The 12,447-nt window shown below is 39.7% G+C and overlaps 1 protein-coding gene across 2 annotated transcripts in view; it reads left to right on the top strand.

The window, feature by feature from the left end:
* PCDH15 (protocadherin related 15) overlaps positions 1-12,447 on the top strand; it is a 2,278,876-nt gene that overhangs the window by 1,327,275 nt on the left and 939,154 nt on the right. For both annotated transcript variants that reach the window (XM_063961739.1, XM_063961738.1), the window contains exon 13: positions 4,111-4,245. In XM_063961739.1, the coding sequence (XP_063817809.1) occupies positions 4,111-4,245 (135 nt within the window). The remainder of the gene's footprint in view (positions 1-4,110; positions 4,246-12,447) is intronic.

The raw sequence follows: 12,447 nt of genomic DNA, 5'->3' as shown, positions 1-12,447 counted from the left end.
GCAGCCCTGAGGGACTGCAAACACAAATCCGCAAGTCTAGCAGTACGTAAGTATGGAATATAGCTGCAATTGCTCATGGATGAGGGAAACTCACAACTGTTTTTGAATCAACCCCTTTGAATATAAATTTGTTCTGCCATTGAAGTCTGTAATTAGCAATAAATGATCTTTTCAAAATTGTTCTGTAAAATATTAATCTTTTTAAATGTATTTTCTGCCACATTTCACACATTTCGCTGGTAGAATTTAGTTTTGTATTCCCGGCTTTCTAACAACCAGACCACACAGTAGCATGAATTTATCATCAGTCTGACTCTATTCATAGATTATAAATTCAAAATGAAAATGTGCAAATTCAGCGCAGAATGGAGTCTTGCTGAATTGCAAATTAAAAACAGAAGTTCCCTCACCAAAATGTATACATCAAACTGGACCAAAGGTGAAGGCACCAATGGGGGTTGTTAGCTGTAGCTGACACCCCCCCCCCCTTCCCCAAGGATTAGGGTACAGGCGGTGGTTGAAATATCCTCTCTGAAATCGGCATCTCCAGTATCGGGATGCCTCAGTCGGTCATGTGACTGGCCGGCATCCCGACCACTGGGATTTCATATGTATTCCGTATGTACATATGTGAATCCTACAGGACGGCTTATAGTACAGTATATTAAAAGATCAGAATATTTTATACAGCAGCTTCAAATAATTAAAATATAGGTGCAACATTAGAGAGATACTTATTTATGTTAACCACGCCAGGTTTTCAATATAATGGGAAATGCAGAGATTTCCACAACAATCAGCAACACATTGTATACAATACTAGCAAAGTACTGCTCAGGAATATCACCAATAGTGCTCCAGACCATGCTACGAGCCAGTGACGTGCGGTGAGGTGAGGTCAATGGCTTGGGAGGCACTGGCCAGTATCACCACACACAATGGGGTGGGGCAATGACGCTGTGAGCTGCAATGCTGTACTGTATGTACAGTATGTATTAATCATCTCTGGTAATTTTGTAGTTTAAGATGTGGCATACTGGGCCCCGGGGGACAAGGATGATCATGTAACTCCTCTGTCTGCCCAGCCCATCATGCTACCCACTTAATTTAGAACTTTTCTACTCTCCATCTTCAGAGCTGCCAACTTTATTCCTTTAAATACCAGTAGTGCCCCGTATGATCATGCCAGTACAGCTCTACATTATGCCAGCTATTTACCATATTAACTATACCAACTTCAGTTTCTGAAAATCTGTTAATGGCCTTCCCAGTTTGCTCCCCACCCCTAATAAGAAGTACCTTGCTGGTGTTAGCAATACTGAAGGGGAGAGAAATGACATACAGAGTCCAGAGGCAGAGTCAGTGACAACTAGAGATGGTGATGACTGAAGGCAGCTGGTGTCAGCAGCATTAGACAAGGTGCAGATGGAGCCGCATGTACATGCATGTACACCGAGCAGCACATGGCATTAGCAGACAGGACCAAAACTGGTAAATCCAACCATTTAGCAGCCCCCATAGAAACCTAAGAGGGTGGAGGGGGGGGAGGTTACAGACATAATGGAGGCGCCACAGCAGATATCAGAGATAACTTCTGCATTCGCTCCCTGAAACATCAGGAAGCAGTTACAATACCGCTAGTTGGGATCCCGGCGGTCACAATGCTGACACCGAAATCCCGACTAGCGGTAAAATGCCACTGCCAGAATATTGGCGCCACTGGCTTTTCTCCCTCTGTGGGTGTCCACGACACCCATAGAGGGAGAATATAACAAGCCCGCAATGCGCTTTATAGTACTCACCCAGCTGCTGGCATACTAGTGGCTGGGATTCCGCTGTAGGTATACTGACGGCCGGGAACCCGGCCGTCGGTATTTCATACTGAAACCATTACATCTAAGGGATGCTTACACTTTGAAGGGTCCCCCCCCAAAAAAAAAGAAGCTTTTTTTGAGGGGCTACAGGCATATTAACTTAAATAAATATGCCCATAACTATTTTAAATGCCTGTACATTAACTTTATTGTGGCTACACATATATTATTTACTTGAAACTGCAAAATAAATGTAATAATCTTTCAATAAACTCTTGCTTTGTTTTTTTGTTCTTTTGATGTAACCTAAATATTAGCAGCTGATCCTCATACCTGTTCTAACAGTGCTATCTTTCCAGTGTTCTATTCAGAAAGCAAAGACTGACCTTTGCTGCTCCTGTGTTATCTTCCTGTATACTCTATATCACTGAATAGATGGCCCTGCCAGATGAGTATAAGTAGTGGGCAGCCACAGTAGCGATTCAATCCCTGCAGCACACACACTGTACCCATTGATATGCCACTGTGTCTTAGTATAAGGGATCACACTGATTATCTGAGGTCTGGACTGGGAAGATATATCCTGAATACTAGCAGCTGGGAAGACTAATAAAGTAAAGTAGGAGTCAAACCATACAAAAGTTGTGCATGATCCAACAAAATAGCTTTAGAACTCACTGATCAATAACAAAACCAACACTTCTGTAGGAAAAGCAACTTAATGTGAAATATATCAAGGCATTCAGTGCGAACAACCATTACAGCCTTACATCAGACTTAAACTTTACAAATAAAGTGAGTTATTGCATGCATATGTGTTTATATGTTTGTGTGTGTGTGTGTGTGTGTGTGTGTTTGTGTGTGTTTGTGTGTGTGACAGAGATATATATATATATATATATATATATATACAGGTTGAGTATCCCATATCCATATATTCCGAAATACGGAATATTCCGAAATACGGACTTTTTTGAGTGAGAGTGAGATAGTGAAACCTTTGTTTTTTGATGTCTCAATGTACACAAACTTTGATTAATACACAAAGTTATTAAAAATATTGTATTAAATGACCTTCAGGCTGTGTGTATAAGGTGTATATGAAACATAAATGAATTGTGTGAATGTAGACACACTTTGTTTAATGCACAAAGTTATAAAAAATATTGGCTAAAATGACCTTCAGGCTGTGTGTATAAGGTGTATATGTAACATAAATGCATTCTGTGCTTAGATTTAGGTCCCATCACCATGATATCTCACTATGGTATGCAATTATTCCAAAATACGGAAAAATCCCATATCCAAAGTACCTCTGGTCCCAAGCATTTTGGATAAGGGAGACTCAACCTGTATATATATATATACAGGTTGAGTATCCCTTATCCAAAATGCTTGGGACCAGAGGTATTTTGGATATCTTTTTTTTCCGTATTTTGGAATAATTGCATCCTATAATGAGATATCATGGTGATGGGACCTAAATCTAAGCACAGAATGCATTTATGTTTTACATACACCTTATACACACAGCCTGAAGGTCATTTTAGCCAATATTTTTTGTAACTTTGTGCATTGAACAAAGTATGTGTACATTCACACAATTCATTTATGTTTCATATACGCCTTATACACACAGCCTGAAGGTCATTTAATACAATATTTTTAATAACTGTGTGTATTAAACAAAGTTTGTGTACATTGAGCCATCAAAAAACAAAGGTTTCACTATCTCACTCTCACGCAAAAAAGTACGTATTTCGGAATATTCCGTATTTCGGAATATTTAGATATGAGATACTCAACCTGTATATATATATCTATCTAACACCATTATAAAAAGGAAATGAGTAAGGAAATATGATTCCAGTGTCTACACATATGATATGGTAGTAGGGGAAAACTTTTTTAGGGTATGTCACCAGTATGGTGGCCATCTTGAAGTCGGCCATCTTGGATGCCATTCCTACATCCTAACTTCTTTCAAATCAGGACAGTTGGAGGCATGATACTTCCCATACTTAGGTGTATATTATATGTATACTATGCTTATATAAAAATGCAGAGTTGTATCTAATTAAAAATAATGAAGACTGATGAAAATAAAAAAAATAAAAAATTGGAAACTGTTCAGCTCATGATATATACTACAGTATAACACTGTGTCTTTAGCATTTGAATTTTCCTCTTTGAACTGAAGATGATATGCAACATTCAGATAAATCTAAACACTACAAGTGCTTCATTATTTCCATATACCAATGACACATTTTATTTTTTCTGTTTACTTTTAAAGACAAAAGATCCCCAGCTCTACTTGTATTTAACAGACTACAGTACAGTGTTTGCGGTGACCCAATCTGGAATTACTCGCCATCTAACATTACTTCAACCAGTTGATCGTGAACGTCAGCAGATTTATAGATTTTCTGTGAGTATTTGTTTTATTTTACATTAAATCTTTTGTCATTAATGAAGTGCAAATTCAAATGGATTTTATACTTTTGTGTGTTAATTATTTTGACTCTTTTGGCATGATGGCAGGGTCTAATGTTCATCAGGCAGATGTGAAAGTATCAACCTCTTTACCTCACTCTCTGTATTACAAGGCCATGCATGCGTTCATTCTGGAAATATTTAGTAGTCACTGAGCTGCTTCAAGCTGCAGGGACGTGCAGTGAGGTAAATGGTTAAGGAGGCACTGGCTAGTACCAGAGCCAGATTTAAATACAATATATAAGCCCAAGGGTGCATGTGGTCATACACATGTGCAGCAGTATATACTGCTGGACATTTGGTGAGCTTTGATCAGAGATGTGCGGAAAAGATAAGCAGGGGAGGTGCTGCCTCACCTGCCATAGACTTTTTTCTCCAGCGTTTTGACTATAAAAATAATTAGAATAATACAAAGAAGATATTTCTAATATAGTCTTTGTATTTTTCATATACTTTATGTAGTCAAAAACTCTGGCCTACTGTATACTGGAGTCTGCCTCAACTCACACAGTTTATGTGCTCATACTCCCTTAAACTCCCCCACATCAGCTCTCCATGTTATAATTATTTTTTTCTCTCCATTCCTACTTTCCTCTGGAACCAGCCACAAAGCAAACTAAGATCAGAAAACAGTTTGGGTACCAGGCTGTGTAGAATCATTAACTGTAGAAAAGAAAGGTTTGTGTTGAGCATGCAGGGGAGCTCAGGAAACACAGTTTAAAAAATATGTTAAATTAAAGTGGATCTGCCACATAATCAAAATCATGCTAGGTGCAGCTCCCAAATAGGGGTATTGAAGTCCCCTAAACCTTAGATAAGATAGAGAAAACTGGAAATGCTGATTGAAAGTGCAGCGTAATACCAGTGGTGCAGAGAGTAGAGGGAGGGCAGGTACTCTTTACCCAAGCCCGGCAGGAGCCCAGGTCCCACTTCCCTGTAGTAGACAGCGTACAGCACTTGGGTGCAGAGAGAAAGAGGACCTACTGCTGCTGCTGCTCGCCCCATCACAGCACATATTATTGTGTACTGCGCTGGTTGAGAGAGGCAGCTGCAGAAGCAGTATCCTCTCTCTCCCTGCATTATGTGTGGGGTGTGAGCGATCGCATCTGCCATACACCCCTCAGCTGCCATCGCGGGAGGTATTGCCACCCTCCCCCAAGAGGCTCCCACACAGAAGCTATTATCTCTATATAACCTAGGGAGGGGGAATGGCCACACCTCCCTGCATTGACCCCCCCACTCCCAGTACCTGGCCCCAGCACAGCTGTTGGTGTCCCTGAGTAGCACATGATAAAACTGCTCCTCGGTAGCAGGGCAAACAGGTTTTAGTTGTGTACTTTACTATCTGTCTGGCATTTTATGTAGCTTCTGTGTGCAAATTAGTTGCTAATCTGGGTAAAAAGGCAAAAGAAAGAGGTCCAGTGTATATTGGTATGCCTAATTTGTGTCCTTGAAGCATTTCCTATGTGGAAAAAATACTAATCCTAAGTATCTAAGACACTACAGTATGTGAATTTGTGTGCAGCTGCAATGCAAAATTCAGGAAAAAGTGTAAAAGTGCTGGGTTTGCTACACACGTTGGTGTGTCTATGTCACACCAATTGTCTCTTGCAATATATTGCAAAACACCAGGTTAATGAGGACACATTTGTATTATTTGTTAACTATCAGAAGAACCTACTTGTTAATTATGGCCCTAAATGTAGAGAAGTCATTGGACAGGATGAACTAGAGCTTTATTGGGCAGACCTTATCCTATACGGAATTTAGAAATTCTTACTTACATTCTGGTCCTTTTTCAGAATTCTTTATTAACTCTCTTTGTCGTTGGCTTTTTTAAACACAAATTTTGAAATGCCACCTGACTAGGGTGTCTGCCAGAAAGCCTTGAGCAACAAAGATGAGGGTAAAAAAAAGACTAGAAAGTAGCTCTGTGCAGATGACATCCTCACTGTCACACACCCAATGACCTCTTTCCCAAACTTTCTCCAGGAGATTGAGATTCCAGGAACCTTCTCATGCGTCCTCTTTCCTTCCTTTTGCGGACACTTGTTGTTGTAGCATGGGATAGAAATGTGGAGGGTATGTGGGGAGTAATGAGTGGCATGTGAAGGACTTGTAGTGATGTTTGAGTGCACGTGGAGGGTAAATGAGTGCCATTCATAGGAGTTTCAGAGAACTTGTGGGTATATGAGGGCATGCATTGGCATTTTGTGGCAAGTGGAGTTTAAGAGCGAGTATGGTATTTTAGAGTATGTGGCATATTTGAATGTTGGATTGAGTGAGAGACATTTTTTTCAGTGTAGTGGTTGTTCTGGACATTTTGGCTGTGTGTTCTTTGAAGTATACCAGTTGCCTATCAGTGGCCTAAATGATGCTTCCTCTAGTAGTTGGCTATTTTGGTGGCTTTCACATGCTTGCACACTCACTATTTCATGGGACCCTACCATTGCATACCCTTTTTAATCCCCTTATCTGACATTGTCCAGATACTATATATGCACATCCAAGGACCAATCTGTGAGTGCATATGAATTGAACTTTATTAGAAATGATCATAACGTCTTCTAGGTTATCAATTTAATAGAACCAGGAACTGCAGACTCATCTCTTGTTCTTTGGTTTATAGGATCATGAAACAAATACTCACTATCTTCTCTCTATATCCTCACTGGAAGAACTCACTGTTCTGCCCAGTACAAACTCTCATGCCCTTAACTGTGGATGCATAGAAGGAGTAGACTTAAAATGAAATAGCCTTACTTGGCAGACTTCCAGATTCTGGAAATTTTCAAATTCTGGACAGATAACTTCTGGCCAGGTCAATAATTGACAGTCTGATGCCAAATGGAGGAGGGGAGGGGGCGGTGACAGCCTCTGTTTCTCCAAACGTAGGTGTGTTGCAGTGAAGGGAAGAGGCCAGGGTCTCTACCAGAGGATGGAGTTTTCATGGCCTTTGTGTAGGACTTGCGCGGTCGGCTTGCTAATCCCCATGTGCCACACAGCCTGCCGATGGTGCTGGGAAGATCCGATACTGTGTACTTGGATGCAGTTTGGATCATTAATGCAGCAAAAGGCGTGACACCTCCTGCTGCATTACCATATTAGTTCTATCACTGCTGCTTCTATGTAAGCAGCAGCGATAGCAACTCCAACCACATCTGAATTAGTCCCTTTCTACATACAAATGCCCTGTTACCACCCAATGATACAAATTCAGAAATAAATTAGAAGCAACAGGTAAGATGGCAATTGAAATTGTGTGCAAATCTGAATCAAACCTTACAGTAGGTGTACTTTCTAAAGGATTCACCAGACATACAGTACTGTATATCTATTCACTTATTATATTTCTGCGCAACACTCCTCTGTCCAACTTTGTGTGAAAATGCGGCAGTGAATAGAAACGTACATGTACTTAAAATAAATGAAAAAACTTCTACAATGGAAAGGGAAAAATCTTGGCAGATTCCCAGGAAACTGCTCGACAGGTAGCTCCTTTTCATATATATTGTATAATTTTAGTTTGAGGCTAAGTCTGGTGGTGTTTTCATGCATTTCAACACTGACTTTGTTGAAAGTGCTCCTGCCACTCAAGTCCTGGCTTATTTCCAAAGGTTAAAACAGTTTAACAATAATATAACTGGGGAGACTTCAACGTTTGCAAAGCCTTAATAGGTTGAAAGATGTGAATTTGGTTAAAGTGTTTTTTTTTCCTAAGTTACATTTTACAAAGACTGTCAAAAGACCACTTTTTTTATTAATGGTTCATTAAAGCAGATTCCCAAGTTTCCTGCTGTAAAGTGACAATCTACATTATTTGTTCCTTTAGTTGAGAAATCTAATAGTTTGAAAATGTACCAACATTTTTAATACTATTACTACTGCACATCAAGAGTTAACTATCTGTAGTGTAGTCTCACTTGAATGTGTGTTTAAAACATTTGACTGTAACAAGTAATAACTGATAAATCATAAGTCGATAACTGATAAATGAAAGTACAGTACACTTAATTCATAGCACAGGACTTGAATTTCTCACTATATCAAAATACTTTCATCTTATTTAAAGTTTGTAATTCTGCTCTCAGAACTCGTACACAAACAAACACATTTGATTGGATTATGGGTTTATATGCACAACATTAAGGAATTTTAACTATTCTTGAGCTCCCAGCAGATTTTCTTTCTTTAATTTTTCAGACTGTTTATTAAAAGCATTTACATACCTCACAACTGTCCCAATTTTTGCGGAACAGTCACGTTTTTTGGGACTGTCCCGTTGTCCCACCCGTGGGCCGCAGTGTTCCGTAGTGGTGGTGGTGGGGGGGGGTTCAGTTGGGAGGATCCTGTCAATCACTGCTCTTCCTAGCAAAGCAGCATTGAATAGACACTGTGCGCATGCACACAGCATCTATTCAATGGAGACCGAGCTCACAGAGCACTGGTCATGCCCCCTTTAGTGATGTAAAATGGGGGGGGTTACCTGCGATCGTGACACTGCCATGAAGCCACGCCCCTTTTGCATAGGCCAAACTCCTTTTTACTGCGCGGCTGTGTGCAGACCTCAGGATTCCCGTTTTCAGTGACTCAAATGTTGGGAGGTATGCATTTATGATAAACATATTACATATCTGAGACATGACTTATAATTGCATATGCTGAGTCTCATATCAAATACAATTTTCAGTATATTTGATAGCAATTGATAATATAATAAGAAACAGTTTGATGCCTGGAGTTTTTGAACTTATACAAAATAAAAATGGGAATTGTATAGGCAGGTAAGTTAAGTTTGGTAAGGAAGGGGTATATTTTTGAGGTGGAGAAGGGAATCCACTGGATAGGGTCCAGAATTGGGGCTAGTGCAGTTAGTTTGGGAGAAATCTGCACCAGAGGTGTTAGTAAGCACGGTTGTTTGGATTGGGACCTTTTCTGAAAATAAGTTCTAGTTGTCCAGTTGGATGAAACAAGCCAGAAGAGCCTCTTACAGTTATAGGTGCAGTAATGCACTTGGGTACTGTGGGGGCATACGTTTTTGTGCTACACACAAGGGATCATCAACAGGGCCAATGCTGAACTGCTGCAGAGGGCTGAGTTTGAATATAAGAGGCCTGTTTCATAGCTAACAAATAGAGACTGCCAGAGGGCACTAGTATAATGTTTGTTATCTAATGAAAATGTATCCTACAAAGTACAGTACATTGCAAGGGTGGACTAGTTACAGTATGATGTGTTGTTGTTGTTGTTGTTGTTGTTGTTGTTGTTGTTATTATTATTATTATTATTATTATTATTATTACTTTAAACTGTAAAATGAGTTTTATTTTCTTGTGAGGTTAAAGGTGCTTAGTTTTGATGTGGACCATTCTGCAATAAATGTACTGATGCCTTCTCCTAGAATAACATACCCGAACTACTGTATCATAGATCAACACCCATAAAATTATGCAAATGGCTGCATAAATAATACAAACATATAAAATTGTAATAAAAGAAAACAAAGTCGCACAGTATCCGAGTAATATTTGCATAATAGAATTTTTGTAATAAAACAACTGTAGGATTGTCCATTGCGGATTACAAAGTATTTCGCCCATTCTAGGGATATTAGTGTTCAATTGCGAGTTTTGTAATGGAACGTACAGTTTCTTTTACCTGCGCATTTTGTCTCTTCATTAAACCTCAGTAGGGGTATCTTACCACTGGAACAGAATGGAAAAAGTATTAAAAATGATGTATCAAGCTTGTAGTCCACCATGCAGATTCATCTTATTATTATTATATCAAGGGGACATCACACCTTAAACTTATATACAACTGTAAATAGACAAGTCTATGAATATATCAAAGTGAAGACCAACAAACGTACAAGAATTAGCAATATCCAATAACTATTGTGGGAAGATAAGAGTACCTCTGTGTGAATGGAGCTGATAATTACATCCAGACTTAAAGCTAAAATCAATTGATCCGCATAGATGATAATTAGGCATACATTGACTAACAGTTATTCAGTATGTGTAGCAGCGAGTAGAAGCAATGAAAAGTGGTGGTGTTCCCTGTACAGTAAAGCTCTGTAGCTCCAGTACTACAACCGTGTGTCACCAGAATAATGTGGAGAGAGAGCGGTATATACAGTAGTTCTTAAAGACAAATGCACTTTATAAACTTGTTAACCATAGTTACCTACTTTTTAAGTCTCCTCTCCGGGAGAAGCACAGAGAGGAGGAGATGCTGCATGCAGCTCTGTGGGGTGGCTCTCTGTGGGGTGTCAGTCACTAGTCCCTACCCCCAAAATGCCATGATTTGCTGGTACATGAGGAGGAGCTAAATGAGGCAAATTTGCATAATTTAGCCCCACCAGTCCACAGAGCCGAGAATCCTGGGTATAATCTCTTCATCCTTCCTGCTCATTATGAAGCGGGGGGGGGGGGGGATGTGGGAGATCTGGATACTCTTCCATGAGTGCGAGGGACTGCCCAAAAAATCATGATTCTCCCACAACTTGCAGGCGGGTAGGCAAATATGTTGTTAACCGTATTTATATCACCCAATTGGACTTTAAGAATAGGAGTGCCACTACTATCTGTTTCTTTGCTGCTGCTTTACATTTTCAGAAGTAAATGCAGATCTCTACTTGTCATTATCTTTATCAGCACACATTTGTACCAGCTTTGTCCTAAGTGCAAGATATCTGGCTGACCGGATATGGTCCCTGCTGAATCGCCCACAGTTCTGTATACATGCCAATGACATGCATGCACAAAACTTGTCCTATGTGCAAACCCAAGTGGAGATCCAACTGAGATTCCTATGAGCCTGATTTTCCTGTAATTACAGTAAGTTGCATACTGTATGCAGGGGTTGGGTTCTAAATGCCGGCGGTTGGGATTCTGGTGGTCAGAAGAGAATCCCAACAGGGGGAAGGTAAGTATATGCCCAATGCCCCTCTATTCCGAACTCTCTCTTCCCACAGCCAAAACCTAACCCCCCCACCCGCAGCCAACCCTAATCCTCCCTGGTGGTGCCTAAACCTAACCCCTCCTCCCTGCAGCCTAAACCTAATCCCCCTTCCCCAGAGCCTAACACTACCCCCCCCCTCTGCAGCCTAAACCGAATCACCCCCATGGCTTACCTCTCTAGTGGTCCGGCAGTGTCTCATTCAAGATCCCAGGTGTCGGAATACCGGCGCCTGGATTGGGATACTAGTTGGGATTCTGGTGCCAGCATTAAGAGGAGTGTCAGGATTTTGGTGACTGTATTTCGATTACCGGGATCCCAATCCTGACAGGATCCCGTATGCAGGTCTTTTTTTTGAGATTTGATAAATATATTTTACCTTTCTGTTTTTAATTAAAAGACTGCTCCATTTTTTATCATAAAGGAATTATCATTTCATTAGAATCCAGTTGGAATTATACAATATCATTAGAGACTACAAGATAGACCTTTTTTTGAACATGGTCACTTTGTTCTCTTTATACAGTATCTGTAAACCATATATTCACTTTTATTTTTATAATTGCTTATTCACCTCCATGGGTTTGAGGAATTGTGTAGTGAATATATTTATAATTTACTTTAATACATGAATAGATTTCAGTGTGTAGAGGTTTTTTTTAAGTAGACAAATAACACAAAAGTAAAGTTAAAAATAAGGAAGATATATGTAAATAGCTATAAAACTGGCATTGAGTGAACAACCAGGGATAGTTACCAAACCTTGGAGAGTGATAAAGTGGAGAGAGATAAGGTACCAATTAGTCAGCTCCTAACTGAAAGTTTCCAGACACACCCTGTAACATGAAGAAAGAAAAAACTATGCGCTCAGGTGAATAGCACTGCACTAAGATTGTCAGCAGCCTCCTGTAGAAGGGAATTGCCAGTCCCTTAAAACAAAACTAACAAATGAATAACAAGTGGCGCTTGACAATCAGAAAAGTAAAAAACATTTATTTATATAAAATATATCTGGATTACAACAACCTCCCGGGAGTGAGAAACAATATTAAAAATGTCACAATGATATGGATATGCACTGCATTATAACTTCATAATCAATTTATAGAACATGAATTATAAGTAATCTTATTCACATGTGACTATTTCTTAGTAACACCTGGAAGGTTTTAGA

This window comes from Pseudophryne corroboree, chromosome 3 (genome assembly GCF_028390025.1).
Source record: "Pseudophryne corroboree isolate aPseCor3 chromosome 3, aPseCor3.hap2, whole genome shotgun sequence".
NCBI lineage: Eukaryota > Metazoa > Chordata > Amphibia > Anura > Myobatrachidae > Pseudophryne > Pseudophryne corroboree.
This window is presented reverse-complemented; position numbering and strand designations above follow the sequence as displayed.